The sequence below is a fragment of the Pyrus communis genome, chromosome 17 (genome assembly GCF_963583255.1).
Source record: "Pyrus communis chromosome 17, drPyrComm1.1, whole genome shotgun sequence".
Classification (NCBI taxonomy): Eukaryota; Viridiplantae; Streptophyta; class Magnoliopsida; order Rosales; family Rosaceae; genus Pyrus; species Pyrus communis.
In genome coordinates, this window is record NC_084819.1 from 6,697,824 (window position 1) to 6,716,084 (window position 18,261).

Here is an 18,261-nt window from a genome sequence, read left to right on the forward strand (position 1 = left end):
TCGGACAAGCATTATATTTAATCTTAGTTCGTGCAAGTTACAAACTAAGTTTGAATGAGCTAAATACAAGTTATAATCAAACTTTTGGAACCAATTAAAACCTAAGCCTAAGTTTGAACCGTCACAAGCACAAAAAGGCTAAAAAAGTATATATAATTTTCTTTAGGAACTGCTATTAGCATTTTAAAAATTTTATTCTGCACTTTTCACAGGTATATTTTTTTTTTTAATTATCAAAAAAATATTTCCACGGAGGAAAGGCTAAAAGAGTAAAAGTGAGGTACAATATCCCACCAAAAATCCCAACGACTAGATCCAATCTTCGCCTCAAACAAAAGGAACGGCGCACATACATAACAAAATCATCATTCCTCAAATCAAATAAGACCCAAAAATTGGAATCACTCTTCCCACAGTGTCACCCACACACCACCCTTTTGCCCTTTGCTGCCCCTCTACTCTTCTTCCTCCTCCGCCTCCATCTTCTCCAAGCTTTGTACTCTCCGACGACCCCAACACCTAATTCAATCCCGCCCCACATGTCTCCAATATGACCCGGACCCGGCCCGCCGACCCATACACCAACCGCTCCAAATCCACTGGCGGAGGCGGCGGAACCACCGGCATGAGAGTTATAGTCCCTCTCCAGGGCGTCGTCCAAGGCAGGGGAGGTCTGGTTTTGGGCTCGCTCATACCGTGCGCCTTGTTCTATTTCCTCCAGCTCTACCTGAAAAGACACCGCTCCAACCCCAACCCGCCTACGCCTCCGCCTTCGCCGGAATCCGAGTCCGAGCAGGCCGGACAGCTGGTGGAACTTCCAGTCCTGCCCAGGTCCCTGTCTCGGACGCTCCTATCGCCGAGGGGCGCGGGTGGACCCGTTTACGTATCGGGTCGGGCCAATTCGGTTCTGAAAGGTGGCGAGTCGCCCTACGACGTTGGGTTGAGGAAGGTGGCGGAGGATCCGTATGACGAGTTGGGTAATCAGAATGGGGTTATTCAATTGGGTTTGGATGAAAACAAGGTGGGTCGAGCTTGCTTTGGCTTGTATTGCTTCAAGTCTTCAGCTTTTTTCAAATTTCAAAATTTTTTGGGATTAAATTTAGACTTTAAATTTGGGAATTTAATGGTGTAGTTATCGTTGGATTTGGTTGGGGATTGGCTTGTGGATAATGCAAAGGATGCGATTCTGGGTGGCGACGAGCTTGGAATTAGTGGTATTGTTTGCTACCAGCCTCTTGATGGATTGATGGAGTTAAAAGTGGTAAGTTTCATATTACTCTTATTTCAAGTTTGTGATTACAAGTTATGTAAATTCCAATTGATATTAGAAGTTATGTCCTTTCGTGTAACGGTCTGAGTCGAATTTCGAATATATTGTTTTTGTTGGTTAACACGGGAACCTGATTTGAGTTTCAATATTGTACTCTCTGTATCGATTCGTATGGTTTGTTTGGTTAATATGGGAAATTGACTTTTGGCTTTGGCTTTCTATTTGAATAACAATTGAGATGTCTAAAATGGTTGAACTTTTGGTGGAATATGCACCCAACTTTTCAGAAAGTGTGTCCAACTTATGACTCAAAATGGTTGAGATTTTGGTGCAAAATGTACCTAATGTTCAAAAGTTTTATCCTAGTCTAGGTCCGATTCAATAATTTGGGGAATATCAGAATAGCAAAGTCACTTGAGACAATCGGTGTTAAGTGGCTAACTGAATGTGGTTTCAATGTTTCTCCGAATGATTTATTGCCTGTAGAATACAATTAATTGCTTGTGAACTTTATAGTTGATAATCTGCACAGGTCGGCTAGAAAATGGTATATCTTTCTAGAAGACTAGAACTAGCAGTTGTTGGTTGAATGCGAGTCTGTTTTCTTATAACTAACAGTTATAAGCACTCCATATAAACAGTGGCAGTCAGTTTTCTTTGCCCTGCATTGAGTTTCTGTGCCCTCTCTAATTTTTCCAGACCTGTAGGCAGTGGCAGGATTCATGTCTCAAGTCATGGGGAAGTCAGTTTTCTTCGACCCCTCGCAAATAGTATTGACAGCCGGTGCAACACCTGCAATTGAGATACTAAGTTTCTGCCTAGCGGACAGTGGAAATGCATTTCTTGTTCCGGCGCCATATTACCCTGGGTAATAACTATTAATTAATGTCGACATTTCTAGAAAGTTTCTGTCTCTAAGTATCTCTACTCTCTAGCTCTAAGAATCATGACTTTTTGAATGTGATATGCAGTTTGGACAGAGATGTAAAGTGGCGAACTGGAGTAGAGATTATACCTGTTCCATGCCGTAGTGCTGACAAATTCAACTTGAGCATAACTGCTCTTGACCGCGCATTCAACCAGGCAAAGAAACGCGGTTTAAAGGTTCGTGGGATTATAATTTCAAATCCGTCAAATCCTGTTGGCAGTTTATATAGTCGTGAATCACTTTACAACCTTCTAGACTTTGCCCGAGAGAAGAACATACATATAATCTCGAATGAAATATTTTCTGGATCGATGCATGGTTGTGAAGAGTTTGTAAGCATGGCAGAAATTGTTGAATCGGAAGATCTGGACCGGAACAGAGTTCATATAGTATATGGTCTATCGAAAGACCTCTCTCTTCCAGGTTTTAGGGCCGGCGCTATCTACTCCTATAACAAGAATGTTCTGGCTGCTGCTAAAAAGTTGACAAGGTTCTCCTCCATGTCCTCCCCATCTCAACGGTTGCTCATCTCTATGCTTTCAGACACCAAATTTATCCGGAAGTTCATTGATACTAGTAGAGAAAGGCTCCGTGCAATGTACCTAAAATTTGTGACAGGTTTGAAGCAATTGGGCATTGAGTGCACAAAGAGCAATGGGGGTTTCAGCTGTTGGGCTGACATGAGCGGGTTAATCCGCTCTTACAGCGAGAAAGGGGAGTTTGAGCTCTGGGATAGGTTGTTGAATGTAGCTAAGCTAAATGTAACTCCAGGTTCATCATGTCATTGTATTGAACCCGGATGGTTTCGGTTTTGTTTTACAACGTTGACTGAAAAAGATATTCCGGTTGTTATGGAACGAATTCGGAAAATTTCCGAAACCTGTAAATCGCACAGTTGAAATATTGTTCATTCATTCTCCAGGTTCAGGTTGCATAGAATTTTTCTTAAGAAATAGCTCTTGCTGTAGCTTCAGAGACACTCTTGTTTAGGTCATTACAGAGCTTTACACTGGATCCAAGAACTAAGCACAATCAAAATTCCAATTGACCAAGTCCAATATAATAGCTCCTTAATTTGAGGAGTAACTGGATGGCACGAGTATACCGTTACGGTGGTGTTCCATGCCAATAACATATGGATGTGTATTAGTTTTTCTTCATATGTTCTTGTATAATCGGCACAAGGACATGTATTAATTTTTCTTCATATGTTCATGCATCATCGGCATAGGACACTATCGTGGCAATTTACGCACGCCATACAAATTGCTCTCAAATTTTAGTGCTTTTCATGTGCTAATTTAAAGAGGACTCATAGCTCATTGCATTTCTAAGCAATTAGGCCTTTAAATTTGAGATAAATTTATATAGAGGGGCATGAGCTGAGAAGTCATGAAGGGTAGGAGTAAAACTGTAAAAGCCCTTAACCCAAATAGAATACACTTGGTTATTGGTTTATCTTGTAACTAAAAAGGAGAAATTCTCTACTGAACCGCTCACTATTACGAGGTTTTACTAATTCACACGTTATAATGTGGATGAACAACATAGTTGAAATGTTATGTACTTAAGGTGTAGTAGTGAAATGCTTTTCGGACACCATTTTTCTCCTACACACCTTAGTTTGTTTCTGTCATTGAGTCTCCTATGATTTATTCAATTTAAGGGTTAAAATCAAACAGAGGTATGCATGGAGAGAAAAATGGTACACAAACCAATTTTCACACGGTAGACGTGCTATAACATACGTGGAAGCTGCATTGGTGTGACTCACCGCAAAAAATTACTCGCAGTTAATTCTCATCGAAGATTTTCAGGAAAATTTCGTTCTTTCTTCTCTCTCTCTCTCCCTCTCTCTCTCCATCCATTTGTGCACATGAAACCAGAACAAAATGCTACTACATTTCTTAATAAGTATTAGTCTATCAATGACATACAGTAAATGAATGTTTTTATTTGCAGGCTTGAAGAATGTAAGAAAACAATTGGTTTTGGTAAACCCCAAATGAATACAATGAATTGTATCTGTTTTTCCCTATATGCAAAACCCTCCTACTCTCCCCAACTAATCCAACCTTCATTTCAAGTTAACTACTATCATCCTGACCTCTTCTCCAGTGAAGATGCATCGTTGATCCGATGCTGAGGTAAACTAAGCCTCCAATCCGTTTCTGATGGATTCAAGAACCTGAATAACCTCAGCCATGCTTGGTCTTTTCGAAGGGAGCTCAGATGTACAAATCAACCCTAATTTCATAACCTGAATCAATTCATTCTCTACAAAATCCCTTAAGCTTCTGTCGAAGCAATCTGAAGCAAAGCCATTCTCCAATAACCCCCTAACATATTCACACAGAACCACCACCTCGTTTGCAGTTGGACTCTCTACCGGTTTCCTCCCTGTGACCAGCTCCAAAAGAATCACTCCGTAGCTATACACATCACACTTCTCGCTTAGTCTCAGACTCTGAGCCAACTCTGGTGCAACATATCCAACTGCATTGTGGAATTTGGTTAAACCGTAATTATCCAAGATGGGAAGCAATTTCCCTAACCCATAATCTGATAACTTTGGCTCGTATTTCTCATCTAACAGTATGTTGGTGGATTTAATGTTGAGATGCAGAATAGGAGGCCTGCAGTCATGGTGAAGGTAGGCAAGTGCTTTTGCTGTTCCCACAGCAATCTTAAATCGCCTAGACCAGTACAACTTACTATTGCCTCTGCTAGTGCTCGGACCTGGATAATGAAGGCCGTGTAGATTGTCAAACAAATTCCCATTTGGAACAAATTCTGATAGCATCAACTGCATTGTCGAGGACCAGTAGTAGCCTTGAAATGCTACTAAATTGGGATGCTGAAGGTTGCCCAGTCGTCCAATTTCTTGCTCAAATTCATCTTGGTTTCTGATCCTTCCCAGAGTCTCAAGCTTCTTCACTGCAATTGAGACACCACCTTCAAAATTCGTCCTGTAGACTGTACCAATTGATCCACCACCTATTATACATTCTTTGTCAAGCAACGCTTTTGTGCCGGACTCCCAGTCTTCATACCTTGAAGGCAAACTTTGGCTGAAGAGAACCAGCTTACCGATTATAACATTTGAATCAGTCGAGCCAAGTGGCGTGCTCTCAACAACCAATGTCACATCAGCTTGCTTCTTTCTACGGGCTTTGATGTTCATAATGCATACGAGACATACTCCAATAAGAATCACTGCAGCTGCAACAATTGCGATGATGGCAGGGACACGAAGAGCCTTGGGTTTTCTCGAAGTGGGAGTCATAGTACCATTACCAGTTGCTGAGCAAGGTGTGTCCAAAGGAGCACCACAGAGGAAGGGGTTGTTTATAAATGCATAGGAGCCATAACCTTGAATAGCTGTAGGAATGGTGCCTGAAAGCTTATTGGAGGAGAGATTAAAATAGGTTAACTTTGTTAGGTTTCCAAGGGAAGAAGGAATTGGCCCCGAAAGTGAATTTTGTGAAAGATCCAGATATTGTAATCTGGGCAGGTTTCCTACGTCTGGCGGGATGCTTCCATTGAGCTGATTTTTATGGAGATCAAGGATTTCAAGGTAAGTCATGTTGTAAAGACCTTGAGGAATTTCTCCCTCCAAGGCATTACCAGAAACATCCCTGCAGAAACAACAAACATAAGATATTTTCGCTTAGATTCAAATGCATTTTCATGTAAATGTAAACAAGTTAGTAATGTATTTGGACTCACAACTCACGAAGAAACATGCAATTTCTTATATCATGGGGTATTTCACCAACGAGGTTGAGATTGTGCAAATCCACGACCTGAAGCAGCTGAATGCTTGCAAGGCTTTCTGGAATAGTTCCGCTTATTGAATTATTACTCAATTCAATCACGACGAGCGTATCCAGATTTCCAAGAACTTCTGGGATGCTCCCACTCAACCTATTGTACCCCAAATCCAAAACCTTGAGAATTCTACAGTTTGTAATGCTCGGAGGAACCTCTCCATCCAACTCATTCCATGAAGCATCCAAATACTCCATTCTCTCACTACAAGTTGTAAAATCAGGAAGCTTACCAGTAAACTCATTATGCGATACATTGAAATAAGTAAGATTGCTCGATCCAAGAACCCCAAATGGTGCTGAACCAGTAAACAAATTGCTACCGAGGTCCAATAGCTTCAAGCTCTGGCACGCTGAAAGCTGCTGTACAACACTCCCTGATAAGCCGTTCCTTCTCAGTGACAAATAATCTAACCTGGGAATATCGCAAATTCGCAAAGGAATGCCACCACTGAGGTTGTTGAAAGAGAAATCAAACCCTTCAAGATTCGAGCAATTCGCCAATGAATCCGGAATTGAACCCAAAAGAAAGTTATGAGACAGAGAAACAAACTTGGTTTTGTAACAGTACTTAAACAAAGCCGATGGAATCTGCCCGGTAAAACCATTCCTCGACAGGTCTAGAAGCCTAATGCTAGGCAAGTCACCTATAAACTCAGGAACCGACCCAGATAGCGCATTTGAGCTAAAATTGATCTTATACAATGATTGAATCTTGGCATACTCGTTTGGTATACTTCCTGAAAATCTGTTCCCAAACAATGTCAAAACCCTCAGATATTTCAACCCGGACAAAGCCGTAGACAGCACTCCACCAATGCTAGTATTCCACAAGACTATCTTATCTACAAACCCAGCAGAGTTACAGAACACACCACCATAATCCTTGCAAGGATTCCCAGTAAAAACCCATGAGCCTAAACTATTGTACGGATCATTTGTTACATTCCCTTTGAACTGAAGTAAAATCTCCTTCTCAGTTACTGAAGTAACACCAATGATTGCCAAAAATAAAGCAACAACAAAGCACAACAGGGCAGGAGAAAGGCGAAATGTATGAAGCTTTCTCATGCTAATTACTTACACAGTAAATATGTGCAGTAAAAAAAAGGGGTACCCGTTTGGCATTATGGTAATTGGATCTGAAGCAGATAAGATCCGATTCCTACTTTGCTGCCATTGTTGCACTTGTTTTCGAGTATCCGAAACGCCCCGTCACGATCATGGTAAAAAATCAGCATTTTTTACTTCTGGGTTTTGCTGGAATTGCAGAAATCTCTGAGAGTTCCACCACATTTGCACAGAAAGAGACGATTTTGGCTTCTGGGTTTGTCTCAGTGAAGGCTCAGGATTCAGGAACAACGAAAGATCCAAAATTTAAGAAGCGTTTTCGCTTCTGGGTCGAATCAAAGCACCAAAATTTGAGCTTTTTGGCTTGAAAGAATGGAGGAGGGACAAAGAGAAGTAACGGGAGGAAGGGAGTTATAGGGTTAATTGTGAAGGGGAAAAGAAAAATGGAGGATAGTGTGTGTGTGTCAGTGTGTGAGCTGTGGGGGTTTGGGTTGGCTGGAAAGAAGCAGGTGAGAGAGTGGGAGCCAAAAATTAATGTCACGGCTTATAATAGTCGGGAAGCGCAGCAGGTTTTCTGCCTCCACTTAAACTGATGCTCAACCACGTGCATGCTCTCTCTCTCTCTCTCTCTCTCTCTCTCTTTTTCTAAGCTCTGTGTACTATGGTCTGTCTAAACACAATGATAATGTTCAATTGACAATGAGGAGAGAGAGAGAGAGAGAGAGCAAAGTGTGTGTTTCTCTCTCTAGGACCAAGTTGGGTCTGCATCTCTCTCACAGCATTCATTCTTCCCCACCAACCAAGCTACCGATTCCCCGATTCCAGTCACACTAAACTATCCAAAGAAAATTAAAAGGAAAAAAAAAAAGAAAAAAGAAAAAAGAAAAAGGAAGAAAGAAGAAGAAGAAGGTGTTTCTAATTTGTCTCTACTATTAGTTGACAAGAACTCCTCTCTCGATCTCTCTCTGTCTTCTGCTTTTGCATTGAACCGTTCTAAGTAGACGACTTTGAGACTTTGAAAAGACATTGGCTTCGTTGCTTTTTTTTTTTTAATTGTTTAACAAATATTATTAGTTAATTAATTACTTAATTAAGCATATTGTTCTCTTAATAAAACAACAATTGATTTAGAAATCCATAAAAGAAGAGGAGGAAGAAAAAGTCTAATTTAACGTTGCATTTGCATACCTACTATTTTCCAGCTGGATGTGACAATCGTCTGCATTAACTTTGATGTCAAGTTCCCTCAACTGCCCATCTTTGAGCATGTCAAAGGAGAGATAGAATAAGTCTTGTAAAACCATCTCCGACTTCAAAGAAGATGTAAAAAATGTCACATAAATATATAGCAGTTATAAATAATGTATCATTTAATCCAACAAAGATATCAAAGCTGACATAAAAAAGAAGGATGAGTGTCAGGACGTCAAAATTGACACCATGAAGCAATGGCGTCAAATAAGTTTTTTGTTGTTTCTAAAGGCACTCAACTTGCCTTAGACCATCTCCAACCCTTAAAGTAAAACCTACAATTTTTAGCCTAGAAAATTTAGGCTTGAACCTAAACAGTTTTTTTACTCCAATCCTTATGGCCTAAAATTTTAGCCCCAGATTATTAAAGAATAAATTTAGGCTATTTTTTTTAAATTAACTTTTTTAAAAGAAAATTATGTAGACGATCCTAAATTAATTTTATGAATATTTTAACCTAAAAATATTTAAATTCCAATTAATATTGAAAAATCACTAAATCGACACATGAAACTCATGAAACACTACAAAAGAATAAAATCATGATAGAGATGGGTGGATTTTGGGTATTTATAGAGTGTTTGGGTGAATTTTAAGTTAAATAATCTTTTATAATTATTTTAGCTGTTTGATTTAAATTTGGGCCGTTAGATCTTTTTTTTTTACCATTAGATTTGATTATATTTGATTTCAGCCATTGGATTCAATAAATATATAAATATAAAACTAAAAAAAAAAATTTGATTGTAGGCCGTTGGAGTCTAACGCAAGTGATCGACATGCCCACGTGGGTGGGGCCATGCCGTTCCCTGCCCTTGGCGCGAGTGGTCGCGTCTGAAGTGTTCGTCTGGCATTCAAGCGCCGAGTTCCACTCTTACTAGTGGGGCCTACACCATTTTCTGGGCTATTTCTTGGACAGAATCTGGCATTTTTTCCGGTTTTAGCTTCTAACTTCAAATTAGAACTAGGGTTGGAATGGATTTTTTTTTTTTTTTGGGGGGGGGGGGGGTGGGGGAGGAGAGAATAGAAGGGAAATTATAGGTTTTACTCCAAGGGTTGGAGTTGGTCTTACATCAAATGCCTAACATATTTAAGTGTTTTATTTTTATTTTTAAACCAATAATCACACAACTTTTATTATTTTGGTTAAACATATATGAATGAATAAACTTTGGGATCTTAGGTGGAAGAAAAATATGGACAATTTGTCAAATTGCCAAGTCACCATCAAATTAAAATTTGATGTTTTGAAATTGACGTCTCATTTAGAGATGTTGTAATGAGCATTTTACAATTTTTGTTGGTCAAAAAGGTTTTTAATAGACGGGGATATAAAATTCTCATCTTGGACAGAAAATATAAGTAAAATATTAAATAACATTTTTTTAAATACGTATTTCAGAGGTGGAACTCGTTAGTTAAAAAACAAGTAAATGAGGAGAAATTTTTCAGTGTGACAGGTAGACGAGATGATACATCACGTGTCACCATACAAATTGTAGGATATGTGTGTTAAAAAATTAATAACTTAAAAAATAAAATCTTCCACCACTTCTATTAAAACACTTGGTGTACCACTTGTATTCTCGTCACAATGAAAATTTTCTCGTAAATGAGATCCCAAGTTCACATCTCCCAAATCAAAATAGAACTCACATTTATATCTTTCAAAAATGTAAAATGAGAACTAAGGGTAATGTTAAGGACACCAGACTTCTAAACTAAATTTTGTAAACCAAATAATTTGGATGTTGATAATTGGATTATTACTTACATGTTGGTTAACGTACTTATTTTTTATTGATGACACATAATTTGATTTGCAAATTTAGTTTAAAATTTTGATCTCTCTAGCATTATTAAAAAATTAAATATGTTTTTTACATCTCATATTTGCACATTTGTATTGGAGATGTTTTTAGATCCTTACACATGGCTGACTCTGTCAATTTGTCTTTTCCTTCTCTGTTTTACTTCCCCCCCCCCCCCCCCCCCCCCCCCCCCCCCCCAATTGAGTACATGTTTACATCTATGCTGTTTGCATTTGAGCCAGTTAGGAAGAATCTTCTCAGCAAACTTTGCAGACCCACCTCAAATTTGCTTTTAAAAGAAAATTGAAGAAGAAAAGATTGTTTTATTTGTAATTTTTATATACAAAATATGTTCCATTGTAAATTAATAAGTGCACAGAGGGAGATTCGAAGTTGAATGAAGAGAGTAAGACCTGATTTGGTACTGAGGTGATTCTGAAAAAAACTGCTATAAAAAAAAGCTGGGAGCTGTTTTTGTGTTTGGTAAACACTCAGCTTCAGCTTTTTTTCATAGTTTTGGATGAAAAAAAGCCAAAAACAAGAAGCTGCAAAACCCAGCTTTGAAAAACCGGCTTTTTTTCACATCTGTTTTACATAAAAGTTTACCAAACACTCTAATACTGCTTTTTTTTTTTTTTTTTCAAAAGCACTTTTACAAAAAAGTTTACCAAACACTCTGCTGCTTTATTTCACAGCTGCTTATTCTCACAACACAGCAAAATTAATTTTTTTTTAAAGCACAGCAATACCAAACCAAGCATATTTGCATAAGTTAATTTGACCATGCCAAAGTCTATGAATAAATTGTCTTTAATACTGACGTTGCACGAGCAAAGAGGGATACAAACGTATGCTTTTGATTAACTAGGTTTTCTAGGATCCATCAAAATTTGAGAGAACTAAAAAAGTTATGTTATTAATTATTAATTGATGAATACAATAGAAGCCAAAAGGCTTATATAGACATAACCAGACCTTGGAAAGTTCAGATTAGACCTTGGGAAGTTCATAGGAGGTCTTAGGAAATAAAAAGACATTAATCGGATAGAAAAATAAAAAATCTCGTTTTTATTACAAACTTTCAAATGCTGCTATAGGAGTCAAACATCAAATTTGTAAATTTCCGTTTGTCTTCCTTCAGCCCATTTCATCTTCAATCTACTATCTCAACTTTAATTCTTACCATTTCGTCTTTAATCCAGCATTTCTCAATTTTAATTCTTCTTTCCAAAATTTAAAATATTTTATTTATTTTATTTTTTATATCAAAATTGACCGAACTCTTGTACTACATCAAATACAATAATATTACACCAAAGTCCCGAGTTCTACGCCCCTGCTCTCCACTATCACTTGTATAAAAAAAAATACACGTATTGTAACGGCAACGTTTGGCTATTTCATTGGTGGTCCTAAATGGACCTATCATACCTTTTTTTAATCTTTTATTTTCTGTTCTTTTTGCCCACTTAATGCCCTCCTCTATCTGCATCATCGGACCCTTCACCAAGACGAAAACCCGAAAATGAAAAAAAGAACCGTGGTTGCACCACAAAATATTGAATTGTTTGGTTGGTTAGTCCGGCAAGCATGGCTGAGGACGGTTTGGTACTTGTAAATTTCTCTTATTTCTCGGGACTCTTTTAAGTGTTCTAAAGTATCCGGTACTTCAAGTGTTATAGACGTTAAATTTTTGTGTAAAAAATAAAAAAATCTTAATCTAACAGTTAAAACACCAAAAATGTACCGGGTACTCCGTGCACCCAAAAATATTTGTTCTCTCTCTACACAAAATTTGCTATACACATTTGTTATTGCGTTGATATTTTTTTTTATACAATTATTTATTATATTTGGCTGTTGGAACTATTATATAATTATACAATTATTTTTTTATACAATTATTTATTATATTGTTTTGTAGGATGGCAATGGGACAATAACTTGGAACAAATTGCGTGTTATGAACAAAACACAATATGTGATGAAACAAGAGGCTTTGGTTCAATGAATTTTATTAAGATTTGGACAAATTCTGACTGCTAGTCAAGATAAAATAAGTAGTTCTCATACATGTATCGATTCATACAAGAAATTAAAATTTTTAATGAGAAAATCAAATACCAAAATGCGCACCAATTTATGAATCAACAAGCTTAGCTAGGTGCTAATGATATGCTAATTTTTCAACTTCCTCCTGATCATTATTGTGTGATTCAGTTCACCATTCTAGGGGCCGGAAGACTCGCATAGACATTTCAGCTTCATCCTGACCACCATTGTGTGATTCATCAATGTTAAAAATCGAACCCAAAACTTACCTTGTGAAATATAGGTCTGGAATTCATCATTAACCACTGTTCCACCCCTTGTTGGCTATAATTTATAGATTTTTGGTCAACAGAACATGAATAACCACAAAAGATAACCTCTGGCTGAATACGCTTTGCAAGTTATGACAATTTTATATATATTTAATAGTTTAATTTAAGTTGAAAATTTCGATATTCCGATATTGTTTTCTGTTCTTTTAGGTAAACACGAATCGGTAATTAGAACCATTAGCAAGTAACAAGGCATCTTACAGTTTCTCGTTTTCATTATTTGAAGGAGAAAAACTAAAGCCAAACCAGCCGACTCGTCCTATGTAATCAAAGTATCGATAATAGCCAACGGATCAATATGCTAGAGAGCGAGGGGGGAATCTAAATCAATAAACTAATGAGTCGTTCGTTATATACAGTCAAGAATCTTGCAAGAGCTCAATTCCAATCGTTGAAGCATCATTTCAATCATATACAGCAGATAATTGAGAGAGAGAGAGAGAGAGAACAAATCAACACTTGTTTTAAAGAAAAAAATGCCTGCCTGGTATAATAGTGTCAAGCATCTTGAATGCACGTCATGGCTGCTTCTCCTCCGCGTCTTCCATACTATTTATATTTGCATCAATTCAATACAATGACAGCTCAACGGAAGAAGCCGTATAGTAAAATAATTTCATCCCGCACAGTGTTTCCGTCTTCCTGCAACCGAAACAAGAACCATAAGCTTTAGTGCAGCAGTGGCTCTTCGTCCTTTTGTAATTCCTTAAGCTGCCTTTTTGCATACACCGTGAAGAAAATTGTGGTAGCCAGGGTCAAAGAGAAGCCAACTACAGTGAAGATTATCTGTGGGGCTGAAAGACCATGGCGCTCATGTGAAGCGTCCGCCAACGTCCGTATCAGGATCCCACTGCAATGAAAACAGGAGAGGAAGTTTGAGGATAAGTTAGAGCACAATTGATTGGTCCAAAATCTAAACGGAGCAATTTTCATGAGAAAAAGACGGGAAATGGCTAAGAACTTAAACTATTATTCAGCTTCACACTCGAGAAAGCAAACCAGTATAACATGAAAGCGTGAAAAAGTCTCTTGCCTCCAGATTGGGAAGATTGGTATGAATAATTAACAAACCGGTTACAATGAATTGAGACACCATAGAAGATGCCTTTACAATTGATCGGAACGAGGCCACTACAACTCGGTATAAATGTTTAGGCATATTCTACTGCAGTAAGCAAGCTACACGGCAACTCCCTTAGCTACCATTACCAATAATCAGAAATTAATAGTGACGTGGTGTGAGGTCACCCAAGTGCATACTTGTGCAGGGAACTACTAAAGAAGGCCAGGACAGTAAATGCAGCTTTCAACCATCCAACCCAGTGAAACTATATTGTTTAATGGGTTTACAACCCCACATTTACATTGAACACGATCAATGGAGGTTCACCAACAAAAGATATTTGATTCAGTTGGCATTCTTTCTCAAACAAGGAAATTCCTAATTGTGAATCTAGCTCTGGAAACAGATTTAATGGACTTCCAAAATCACCTTAATACATGAGGCACTTATATGCTTATATTCTTAAAACTACTAAAACAGTTCAACATGTATAGATTAAGCACAACCCCATCCACCAGAAGATCTCATTTTACGAAAACATTAATTTCCTGGACTCCTCATAAGATTTTCAAACATAGAAGAATTATACAAATAAATACAATCCAGGTACCTATGCACATATGAACAAGTCTTGTTGCCAACACACTCATGCGTATATTTATCCCATAAGATGTGTTAAAAAATGCAAGAGTCCTCAAACGATGGACATAAAGACATGACTGAACCTATGAGTGAGAGAGGGAGAGGTGGACATACGTGTAGATGGCGGCAAATGTTTCTGGCACCATTCCCACCAAGGACCCTAACAGGTAAGGAACATACTTGACATTTGTTGTCACAGCAGCATAATTATAGATAATGTAAGGGAATGGAGAAATCCGGATTAATGTTACAGCTCGAAACTGATGAAACCAGTCTCCTTCCCCAGCTGATCTTAAAACGGATGCTCTCTTCGGATATTTTTCTAACCACCCCTGCATAAGCATCAAGAAATGTTAAACCACATTAAGTACGTGCACGCAAACACATAGCATAAACATGAAAGGAAAAAAATACAATATGTTAAACGGAAGGTTACGCACTTGAATTTTGTGGTAGAAGAGAGAGCCAACGAAAAATGGAAGTGATACACCCACAGCTGCTGCTGATATGATTAGAAGAAATCCATAGCCATAACCAAAAGTCATGCCAGCCACCCACATAGAAGGTGACGATGGTAAAAGTACGGTGGGAAATAATGCCACAGAAGCAAAGACTAGAACTGCAAGCACTGGAGGACTGAATGTTCTTGTCTCCCAGTTAAGAATTGGAATAATCTCCTATAAATGATTTCATCAATAGTCAGCATAGTAAAAGACATTATGACAAAGCTAGCTGAAATAGGAAGAATATACAGAAATCATAAACAAGACCGCTGGATTATAACATCTAATAACCATGATGTAGTCTTAATCTCCTATGTTTATTCACCAAAGCAGCAATGGTTTTAGGCAGACACCATGCAATGAATTAACGGCAAGATGCAATTATTTACTATCTAGTCTAAAATATTCGAAATCCGCTTAAAAGTGAAACAGAACATTGATTATAGTGAGTGTGCTTCAGTACTTAATGTCACTGCCACATAAATGACTACAGCCATCAACATTGCTAAAGTCACCGAAAATACAAGCTCGCAACTATAATCCCAAATGTAGCACATGACTACCCATTTCACCAAAGCTTAATTCTTCACAAATTAGCAGTGTCTTACATTCCAGGAACATAGGACTTGCCACAAAAAGGAAAAAGGGCATTCTCAAATGTACAAATTCTTCTGAGAAAAGAAACGAAACCCATTTAATCAAAGACAATGGCAGTAACAAAATCAGCAAGTTCGGTTGATTGTATATTCAGAACAACAAATTGATGAATTCCAATAAAAAAACTCACACATCCCATTAACATGGACCAAAATTACAGAAATAAGGATGCCGAATACCGAAACACAATCAACCAGAGTTTTACATACAAGCCCTAGATAACAACTAAGCAAAACCCAAAACAAAAACACAGAAGAAAAATAAAAGAAGGGAAACAATTTACGTTATCCATGAAATATGGTCCGACCCATTTTGCAAAAACCCCAGCCAACAACCCCAAGCACATAACCAACAGTACCAACCTAACCCAATACCACAAAGAAGCTAACTTTCTCGGAGAAGGTGGCTCCACCTCCGCCTCAAACCCCTCCGCCGTCCCACAACCGCCACGATCACCATCCCCCAACTTCATATAGTCCCCTTTGCCGTCTTCGCCCCCAATTCTCAAAATCAGCTCCGGCACCACCTCTCCCCGATCCTCACAATCGTCATAGGTCATCGGAAAACCCTAGGAATTTTATCAGGCCGCAGAAACCCCCCAATTGGTCTCAGTTTCGGTTCCAAATTGCGAGAAATTTGGGGGAAATTGGAGCCCTAGGAGAGAGAGAGTGTGCTCAATGCGAATGTTTGGTGATGGATCAGAAGGCCCGCGAGTCCATGAAGACTGGTAGCTGCGCAGAGGCGATCGAATGTATGAATTGGAACCGAAAAGCACACGCAAACGAACACCCAAACTCTCACAGCCTATAGGAATACATAACGAACATTTATATACAGCGATAAGATATTATATAACGTAGATGCTGTATTTACGAGACTGCCACCCGAAGACACGGTAACGTTTTAGTGGCGCGATGAGAACGAAGGAAGCAACAGGTGGAGTAACGGTTATATGTAAGCGGGGCCACATGGGATCGGGTGTTGGATTGCCGTTTCTTCACCGCCACGGTAGGTTTGGGGCTCAATGAGTTAGGTGAATCACCGAGTTGTATTTTTTTTTTTAAGCACTCGCCCTGGGAAAAGGATCCTCGTCGGATGATTTTCTTAGGGATCTCATGATCATGATCCTTTATCGTATATTGTCTGGTTAATTTTTATAATTAAATATAAATAATACCTAACGAAAATTGACCATACGATATACGATGAACGACTACGATCACGTGATCCTCGGGATCCCCAGGAAAAGGATCTGGCGAGGATCCTTTTCCCTTACTCTGTACTGGTCTTTGATTAGACGGAGTTTTATATTTATCTAAACTATATATTAATGGAACCTCATTGTCAACTAAAATTCTATGAAATTATCATTCTAACCTTCTAATTAAAACTAACCATAAATAAGAAATATGAGTAGTAATGTAATTTCACACAACCAAACTTTTTTTTTTTTCCAAAATCTCACCTACATGTGATTTTAACATATATCTAATTAAAAAATAAAAAATAAAGCTCTCCCACTTCTCTCCCCACTCCCATGTTCGCTCTCACTCTCTTCCTCTCTCCTTCCATTTTAAAAACAAAAATGAACAAAATTTCACACACATTTTGTGTGTGTCCATATGCTAATTTTATTTTAGGTGTCATTATTGGCATTCTGAAAAGTTATTATGCATTGCAAGTGGCTCTTTACTATAGTGGTGGAAAGATGTTGAGCCCTTGCATAACGGCGTGGGTTCGAATCCAATCGGTGGTTAATCTAACATCTATTCTAACAAAATCTATTATTTGACAAAAAAAAAGGGGTTATTATGCACTTTTTGTTTGTGAAAATAGGAAAAGAGATCCTCTTCAGATCTTTCCCTCCAAAGCCTAGGGATCAAGTGATCCAGGCCTTTAAAATTTGATTTAACGGCTAAAAACAAATAAGTTAGTAAAAACTTTTAAAAGTTATAATAATTTTTAAAATTTGGTTCAAATTTGCATTTGGCGATAATCTAACCTACGACCTCTCACTTACAAGTAAAGAGGAATATCACTAAACCGTAGTACTAAGTGACCTAAAGTGAAGAGTTACGTAAATCTCAAAAACCATTTTGACTAAAAAGCCAATTCAATACTATATGTCCTTATCAACTTAATTTTTTTTAACTTTATAATTATAAACTTAACACGTATTAATCAATGATAGAGGGCTAAAAAGAGGCTACACAAAAAATGAGTAGAAGATATGCTCTCGGTGTAACAGCCTGGCTAAAGAGAAAATTTGGGTTTTGAGAAGGGAACAACGCCGACCAAGGTTCAGAACACGGAATATATTGTGCCTTGCTTGTAAAGCAATGCACACAAAGAAGGTATCTAGTACTCAAGCCATGCCCTATGCCCCAATTTACATTGTCTTCCACACACAAGTATTTTTTAATCAAAATCGGCATAATATTACTGAAGAAAAACAGAAAGTACGGAAACTTGAAGCGAATGAAAAGAAATGAAAAGTTACGAAGGATTAGCCAAGTCGAACTATAAATATGTATAAATATATCATCACCTTTCATGCATAAGTTATTGCTACAAGAAGAAAATGTGCCATCAAACTCCTAAATTTGCCCTTAATTTTCTTATTATTATTATATAATTAATTTGTTATCAAACAAAGAGCAAATGGATCAAAGACAATACACGCATCGAGCCTTTATGCAAGCTTTCGAAATATTTAAGGATGTAATGGTATAGTTTCGAACACTAATCCGACTTCATATAGAAAATAATACAGAGAAATCTTGCTTACGATAATTAAATTTAGAACCCACATCAATCAGTCGGACACTCGAACCTACACACAGGGCACGTA

The 18,261-nt window shown here is 38.0% G+C and overlaps 3 protein-coding genes across 3 annotated transcripts; 1 reads left to right on the plus strand and 2 right to left on the minus strand.

The window, feature by feature from the left end:
* The first annotated feature begins 370 nt into the window (after positions 1 to 370).
* On the plus strand, positions 371 to 3,114 carry LOC137723328 (probable aminotransferase ACS10). Its single transcript, XM_068462492.1, has 4 exons — positions 371 to 1,021; positions 1,133 to 1,261; positions 1,978 to 2,138; positions 2,242 to 3,114. Exons 1-4 carry the CDS (start codon positions 551 to 553, stop codon positions 3,095 to 3,097), a joined length of 1,617 nt encoding a protein of 538 aa, XP_068318593.1. The 5' UTR covers positions 371 to 550; the 3' UTR covers positions 3,098 to 3,114.
* A 1,044-nt stretch (positions 3,115 to 4,158) lies between these two features.
* Positions 4,159 to 7,731, minus strand: LOC137723519 (probable LRR receptor-like serine/threonine-protein kinase At1g12460). Its single transcript, XM_068462722.1, has 2 exons — positions 5,928 to 7,731; positions 4,159 to 5,836 (listed from the first exon to the last, which is right to left on the minus strand). The coding sequence occupies exons 1-2, from the start codon at positions 7,097 to 7,099 to the stop codon at positions 4,351 to 4,353; spliced, it is 2,658 nt and encodes an 885-aa protein (XP_068318823.1). The 5' UTR covers positions 7,100 to 7,731; the 3' UTR covers positions 4,159 to 4,350.
* Positions 7,732 to 12,856: 5,125 nt separating this feature from the next.
* On the minus strand, positions 12,857 to 16,226 carry LOC137722690 (uncharacterized). Its single transcript, XM_068461751.1, has 4 exons — positions 15,694 to 16,226; positions 14,691 to 14,927; positions 14,365 to 14,582; positions 12,857 to 13,395 (listed from the first exon to the last, which is right to left on the minus strand). Exons 1-4 carry the CDS (start codon positions 15,967 to 15,969, stop codon positions 13,215 to 13,217), a joined length of 912 nt encoding a protein of 303 aa, XP_068317852.1. The 5' UTR covers positions 15,970 to 16,226; the 3' UTR covers positions 12,857 to 13,214.
* Positions 16,227 to 18,261: the final 2,035 nt, after the last annotated feature.

What these genes read in the sequence shown, in the direction of transcription:
- LOC137723328 (XM_068462492.1), top strand. Translation starts at nt 551, where the DNA reads ATGACCCGGACCCGGCCCGCCGACCCATACACCAACCGCTCCAAATCC. An exon ending in TGGGTTTGGATGAAAACAAG is followed by an intron (nt 1,022 to 1,132) that starts GTGGGTCGAGCT and finishes TTAATGGTGTAG; the next exon opens with TTATCGTTGGATTTGGTTGG. An exon ending in GATTGATGGAGTTAAAAGTG is followed by an intron (nt 1,262 to 1,977) that starts GTAAGTTTCATA and finishes CCAGACCTGTAG; the next exon opens with GCAGTGGCAGGATTCATGTC.
- LOC137723519 (XM_068462722.1), bottom strand. Translation starts at nt 7,099, where the DNA reads ATGAGAAAGCTTCATACATTTCGCCTTTCTCCTGCCCTGTTGTGCTTT. An exon ending in TGCATGTTTCTTCGTGAGTT is followed by an intron (nt 5,837 to 5,927) that starts GTGAGTCCAAAT and finishes TTGTTTCTGCAG; the next exon opens with GGATGTTTCTGGTAATGCCT.
- LOC137722690 (XM_068461751.1), bottom strand. Translation starts at nt 15,969, where the DNA reads ATGACCTATGACGATTGTGAGGATCGGGGAGAGGTGGTGCCGGAGCTG. An exon ending in GACCATATTTCATGGATAAC is followed by an intron (nt 14,928 to 15,693) that starts GTAAATTGTTTC and finishes AATCATTTATAG; the next exon opens with GAGATTATTCCAATTCTTAA. An exon ending in TCTTCTACCACAAAATTCAA is followed by an intron (nt 14,583 to 14,690) that starts GTGCGTAACCTT and finishes ATGCTTATGCAG; the next exon opens with GGGTGGTTAGAAAAATATCC.